At 33.0% G+C, this 6,786-nt stretch overlaps 1 protein-coding gene across 3 annotated transcripts; it reads left to right on the forward strand.

The window, feature by feature from the left end:
• Positions 1–1,346: 1,346 nt before the first annotated feature.
• LOC115715981 (uncharacterized WD repeat-containing protein C3H5.08c) lies at positions 1,347–5,605 on the forward strand. Of its 3 annotated transcripts, none has more exons than XM_030644660.2 (9): positions 1,354–1,505; positions 1,621–1,774; positions 2,135–3,346; positions 3,433–3,523; positions 3,621–3,778; positions 3,865–3,916; positions 4,159–4,238; positions 4,343–4,436; positions 4,538–5,605. In XM_030644660.2, exons 3-9 carry the CDS (start codon positions 2,189–2,191, stop codon positions 5,068–5,070), a joined length of 2,166 nt encoding a protein of 721 aa, XP_030500520.1. In that variant the 5' UTR covers positions 1,354–1,505; positions 1,621–1,774; positions 2,135–2,188; the 3' UTR covers positions 5,071–5,605. The 3 variants fall into 3 exon arrangements, with proteins under 3 accessions (XP_030500522.1, XP_030500520.1, XP_030500521.1); XM_030644661.2 differs by having other exon boundaries at positions 1,358–1,505; positions 1,657–1,774; XM_030644662.2 differs by lacking the exon at positions 1,621–1,774 and having other exon boundaries at positions 1,347–1,505.
• The last annotated feature ends 1,181 nt before the right edge of the window (positions 5,606–6,786 follow it).

The raw sequence follows: 6,786 nt of genomic DNA on the forward strand, positions 1-6,786 counted from the left end.
ATCATGCTCTTTAGTGTCACCCTTTAATTTTGTAATTTTATTTAATTTTCAATCTCAATAAAAATGAAGTCTTTTTAGACTGAAAAATATTATAATAAGAAAAAAAAAATTAGAATATTAAAAGAATCTTCTTTTTGTTTTAAAAAAAGAATATTGAAAGAATAAATAAAAAATAAAATAATGTAAAGTGTAAACAAAAGTAGAAATTTCTACGTTGGAGCTTTGTGACAATAAAATCAACTAATTAGTCATTGGAATTAGCTCAGAACCCAAACTAGAACCACCAACTCACCAATTTTTTTAATTATTATTATTCATTTTTTATTATTAATAAAAGAGGAGTGCTTATTCAGTGTTCGAAATTATATGTCAGAATATTTTTTTATAGTAATATTCTTGTAAAATTTTAAAATTTTTTAAATAATTTACCGTACTCAAAATAGAATTCATGATATTATAGTTTACTAGTATTTAAAAAACTAAAAACTTATTTCAAAAAAAAAAAAAAAAAAAAACTAAAAACTTATTTCAAATATTTTTGAGAATGATGCTATAAGTATGACGAACACTGAAAAAATATTTCGATATGTGTTTTTAAACACGAAAGTTAACTAAGAAGCTATAATAGAAAATTCACGGTAACATTCCTCTTAATAATAAAAGAGAAGTGCTAATAACAACCTCTTAGTCAACCTCTACCTCCGAAATCACTTGTTGAAATATTTTTTTAAAATTTTTTATAGCGGTATTCGTTACGAAGTTTACCGTCCCGCTAACGCTATGTGATCCGGTCAAGGCGAATCGAAGGGTCTTTTTCCACTTGACAATCCTCTTCCATATCATCATATAGGCATATATAGGATTCACGACTGACGCCCCGTGTGGAGAGAGCCCTAAAGCACTGGTTGCAAGTTACTCCATCAAGAGAAGATAGAATCCGCCAAGGGCATTCCCAGCAACATTAGCTAGTTATATGCAAATGACAGCCAAGGAAGGAATCGGTTATAGTTATAATATCATCCCTGTAAATTTTTAAAAAATTCCTAATAGTTTGCAGTATTGAAAACATAGTTTATAATATTTCAGTTTACCACACGTGTTTAAAAAAACTTCAAATGTATTTTCGACACTGTAATCTATTCGAAAATTTTCAAAATTTACAGGATTGGTGTTGTGAGCATAACGAACATCGCAATGATAAAGAAAATTAAAAAAAAAAATTATTTCGACATGTGTTTTCAAGCATAAAAACTGATAAAAAATTGTAATAAAAGATTAAAGGTAACACTCGTAACAAAATGAGTGATAATAAAATAAAAAATAATAAAAAATTAAGAAAAACCAAACATTTAGTACCAACCGGTAGATGGTCCGAAATCAAACACCATAGGAAAATGAGTTACAAACTCCAAGACAGAAACAAAGACACAACACAACACAACAACATAATAACCTAAGTACCACTTTTCACTCTCTTCTCTTCTTCTTGTGACACCATAATCCAGGTATTTTTTTTTTATTTTTTAATTTTTGTAAAAAGTTTATTTTTTTTTATTGTTAAAGTTCAGGTTTTTGTAATAATTGTAATAATAAAAAAATATTCTTTGCCTTCTTCACAAGTGGGATGCTCATGTAGATTTGAACAAACATATATAGATATAGAGAGAGAATAAGAAGAAGAAGAAGGAAACAGATAAGAATTTGAGGAAGCGAAAATCCCTATGTGGGAAGACTTGATTTCTGGGTTTTGACCAAAATTTTCGTGGTGACCCAGGTGAGAAATAAAAATTCTACCTTTAGGGTTTTTTGGGGGATTAATCAAGCTGTTGTGAAATTGATTTTTTTTTTTTTTGTTTTATATGTTTTGATTTGATATAAAAATCCCTTTTTTTAGGAAAGTCATTAGATTTGTACTTAATTTGGAGTTAGGAGGAGTGGTTTGTTTGTTGGTTGAGATCTTAATTTGGGATTTTTTTTTTTTTTTTTGCTATTTTAGTTTTGGATTTATTAGTTTTGATTTGAAGTAAATGAAAAGAAAAACGTGAACCCTTTTGTCTATTTTGTCTGAATTTAAGTAAAGTTGTTTGCTTTTTTTTTTTTTTTTTATTAATTGTTGTTTGAAATTATGTGTCAGAAAATCCGATCTCATGGGATAATTAAGCAAAAATTGTTTAAGTGTAAACAAAAGATGATGAACTGTTTGAGTTTGGAGCGAGATGATCAATTTTATGATGCTTATGAGGACCTTTCTTCTGTTTCGGATTGGGATTCGGATAGTGTAGCAGAGGATTGTAGTTCTAGTATTTCGAGTAGATTAAGGTATGAAGTTTGGGCTGAGAAATTAGGTGGTGATGTCTTTGAACGCCGTAGGAAGTTCTTGAAATGGATGAGTATGGGTTTGGATGAGGATTTGACATTAATGGAAGATGAAAAGAATGTTCTTAATGATGAAATTGAAGTAGAAATGGATAGGATAACCGAAAATAGTGGAGCGGTTTTGAGAAATTCGGGTTTCGAAGAAGAAGGGGTTTCGTCGAGTGAGTCTAGTATGTATTCTTCGTCGAATGAAAATGGTGGTTCTGATAATGGTCATGAGTTTTGTCAAGGGGAACTTGATAAGAATAGAATGCTTGGTAGATTTTGCGTGGCTAATTCCGATCAACTTGTTAGTTCTAAGGCGTTTCGGGGGAATCAGAGACCTTCGCCTTTGGTTCAGGTTCAGGTTCAGGTTCAACCTTTGAGGCAGAGAGAGGTTGAGGATGCTAGATACTTTTTTCATGTTAAGAAGACGATTAAGAGAGGTTGGTTAAGAAAATTCGGTGTTGGAATGTGTGTTGTTGATAAAAATGGACTCGGGGTTTTGAATCCCCGTCCTATTGGAACAACAACAACTACAATGGAAATGGGGTTGCAAAAGGTACAAGTTCAGCTGTATAGAAAGCGAAGCAAGGAACTTTCTTCGCTGTTTGCTGGACAAGAGTTTCAAGCTCATGAAGGTTCGATTTTGACAATGAAGTTCAGTCTTGATGGACATTATTTGGCAAGTGCGGGTGAAGATGGTATTGTGCGAGTGTGGAAGGTTAGCGAAGATGAGAGATCGAACAAATTTGACATTGTTGGCGATTGTTCTTCTTCACAATGTTTCACTATTGATAATGTTTTAAAGTTATGTCCTTTGGATGTTGTTGATAGTGGGAAACATAGTAAAGTAAACGAATTGAGAAAATCGTCCGATTCTGCTTGTGCCATTTTCCCTCCGAAAATATTCAATTTATTGGACAAGCCTCTACATGAATTTCGAGGACATAGTGGTGACATCTTGGATCTTTCGTGGTCGAATAAAGGGGTTAGTATCTTGTTCTCAGCTCGGTTTTATGTGAAAATTGTTTTCATTTCGATACTGATGTGATTTTAATCTGTTTTGCCCTGCAGTTTCTGCTATCATCGTCTACTGATAAGACCGTTCGATTATGGCAATTGGGATATGAAACATGTCTTAGAGTCTTTTGTCATAATAATTTCGGTGAGCTTTTTGCTGCCTTAGAGATTTCGGTTGTTCAATATTGCTTCGGTTTCTCGTTGATTATTTATTAAATTTAAACCTACTGTTTTTGATGCAGTCACTTGTGTTGATTTCAACCCGATAGATGATAACTATTTCATCAGTGGTTCGATAGATGGGAAAGTTCGAATATGGGAAGTTCGTCGCTGTAGGGTTGTTGATTACATTGATATTCGAGAAATAGTCACTGCAGTGTCTTATTCACCCGATGGAAAGGTCGGTTTCTAGTAAATAGTAACAATTTTTAAGCTGCAATTTTCACTGATTTTGATCATCTAACATTGTCACCGAAATTTTTGCAGGGTGGAATTGTTGGCTCCATGTCTGGAACCTGTCTTTTCTACAATATCATAGGTATGAATATACAGTCCCAAACTCGAAATCTGTAAATATTAGAAATTTTGTGTAGTTGCATACGGTTTGTGAAAACATATCGTTAGTAATTACACCCGATTTTGATAGGGTTATGAGTATTGGAGAGTTGTAATTACACGGTCAGATAAACATACTAAATTGTGTAATTCTGAATATCATAGGACATGACATGACTATGATGTTTCTTCCCTTGTTTATGATCAAATTAACTTTATTTGTAGATAATCGTCTCGAATTCGATACTCAAATTTGTTTACAAGGGAAAAAGAAGTCTCCAGGAAAGAGAATAACTGGCATTAAGGTAAGTTGAACATATTTATATAACCTTTTGTTATGCTAAGAAATAAGCTATTAATTTTTTTTTTTTTTTATATTATAGTAAATTTTTTTTGCCTTATTGATCAGTTCACTCCTAGTGATCCAACCAAAGTCATGGTCACAACTGCTGATTCATTAGTCCGAATACTCTGCAAGAACAATGTAATCTGCAAATTTAAAGGTATGTTGCCAAATTCGCCTATTCGGGATTCTAAGTTTTATGTAAAAATGCAATCTTTATGTATGTAAAGGTGAAACCTTTTTTGTTTTTCGAATCATTAGGTATTCGAAATGGAGCAAGCCATATGTCGGCTTCTTTCACCCCAGACGGGAAACACATAGTTGCAGCAACCGAGGATTCGAATGTTTACATATGGAATTACACTAGCCAAGACAAGACTTCTTCGCACACGAAAAGCAATTGGTCTTCTGAGAGTTTCCTATCTCACAATGCAGTAATTGCAATACCGTGGTGTGGTTCGAAAGGTATCCAAGAAATAATCCCAACCCCAAGATTTGACGATCATTCGGGGGGACAGAAACTGTCTCTCTCGTCGCCTGATTGTTTCTCCTTAAGCGGGTTTTTAGAGTCTTTGCCAAAAGGAACAGCAACTTGGCCCGAAGAAAAACTTGTCAACTCAAATCCAATGGCGGTTTCTTCTCCATCAATGCGTTCGTCTAAGTTCAAGTTCTTGAGGAGCGCCTTGCAGAGTATGTCGGGCTCTCCACACATGTGGGGTAATGTGATTGTAACGGCTGGATGGGACGGACGGATTAGGACATTCCTTAATTACGGGCTTCCTATTCGTGTTTGAGAAACCTTGTACAGCGAGACACACACACACAAACACACACACTCGGTGCCCTAAGAATCGGCGAAAAAAGGTTAGTTTAGGATCAAATTATGCTGTATATGCATAATGGGCAATGAAGGTATAGATTTCAAGACATAATATTTATTTATTATATATATATATATATAAATATATAAATATATATTTATAGTTGAGTCACTTTGTATTTGTTTGAACTGGTATAATATATACAGGTCAATTATACAATTCTTTGATTTGTTATTCTCAAGGACTATTGGCCCCTCTATTAGGTGAGTTTCATGTGGCAATGGCCCCCTTTTGATTTGTAATTTGTATAAAAAAAAAAACAAAAGATTAAAAGTTGTGTATAATTGAGGTTGTTTGTGGGGCTTTTTTGTCCATAAAAGATTGTAATTTTTGGGTTTGAACTTTCATTTTTTGAAAGCAAACTTCTTTTGTGAGATGGGGCTCTTCTCTTCTAATCTCAAATGACACATTATTTATAAAATATTATAATATTTCTGCTTTTATGTTATTGTTTTTAGTTTTTCCATAAAGAATAAATAGTATTTTTTGCCTCTGAACTATGATTGATTCAAATCGAGTTTTCTGAATGATTCTCGATGTTAAAAGTTTTCCTAAAATATGCACGTTATTAACTTTGGGGACTTCTATTAGATTTCAAGTATTTGAATGATGAGATGTGACATTGACACATTGTTATTATATGAGTGAAATACAAATAGAAAGAGATATAATGCTAATCCACATAACCACTTGAGGGTGCGTGTGTGTTTGAAGTTTTGGGTTTGAGTTCCAGGTTAATATATGAACGCTTAAATCAAAAAAAAAAAAAACACATCCATATGGTCAGTCTCAAACTCAAGTTTTTTCTAACGTTGGCTTTTTCTCTTAGTCTTTGAAGGTTGTGCATTTTAGATTGACACTTATTATATAAATTTTGGCTTTTCCTCTTAGTCTTTGAAGGTTGTGCATTTTAGATTGACACTTATTATATAAATTTTGTTTTTATATATCTTCTGGGTGGTAATCTTTGAACTAATAATAATATTCTTATGATCTATCCTAGTAGAGAAATAGTCTAGAGAGGAGATTTAGAAAGACATATTTGGAAAGATAAATAAGATTTTTATTATTTGAAAACTTGATACCCTTAACATAAATGAGAGGCCATATATATAGGCCCTCAACAAACATAACATTACAAACCTTAATTATTATAGACAGAATACGTTAAAGACTTAAATTACATCTTTCCCTAGATAGGGAATCTCTGGCTTACCAAACTTTTTTTTTTATAACTACAAACAGACAAAATTTTCAGATGATTAGAGGAATCTCTGTTGTCTGAATGCTTCCTTGTCGTTAGTTGTTATTTTCTTACGAGAGAGAATCTCTATTGGTCTTGTGAGTAGTCACTGGTCAAGGCACACGAAACAATGGACTGACTTTTTTAGAAGTCACATGTCCACTTCATTATTGACATAGGACAAACACGTCATAAACATAGATGTGTATTTTTGCAGTGGTTCAGGAGTTTTACTAATTTTTGTTAATGGGCTCATGTGAGGGTCTGAGATTCATGTACTCCTCTATGTCACTATCGTCTTCTTGCCACGCTGATGAAGGACTTGTTGATGCAATAGGTTTGTTGTTGACAGGTGGAGAAATAGACAGTCCCTTACATATTTCTTC

The sequence above is a fragment of the Cannabis sativa genome, chromosome 5 (genome assembly GCF_029168945.1).
Source record: "Cannabis sativa cultivar Pink pepper isolate KNU-18-1 chromosome 5, ASM2916894v1, whole genome shotgun sequence".
Lineage (NCBI taxonomy): Eukaryota > Viridiplantae > Streptophyta > Magnoliopsida > Rosales > Cannabaceae > Cannabis > Cannabis sativa.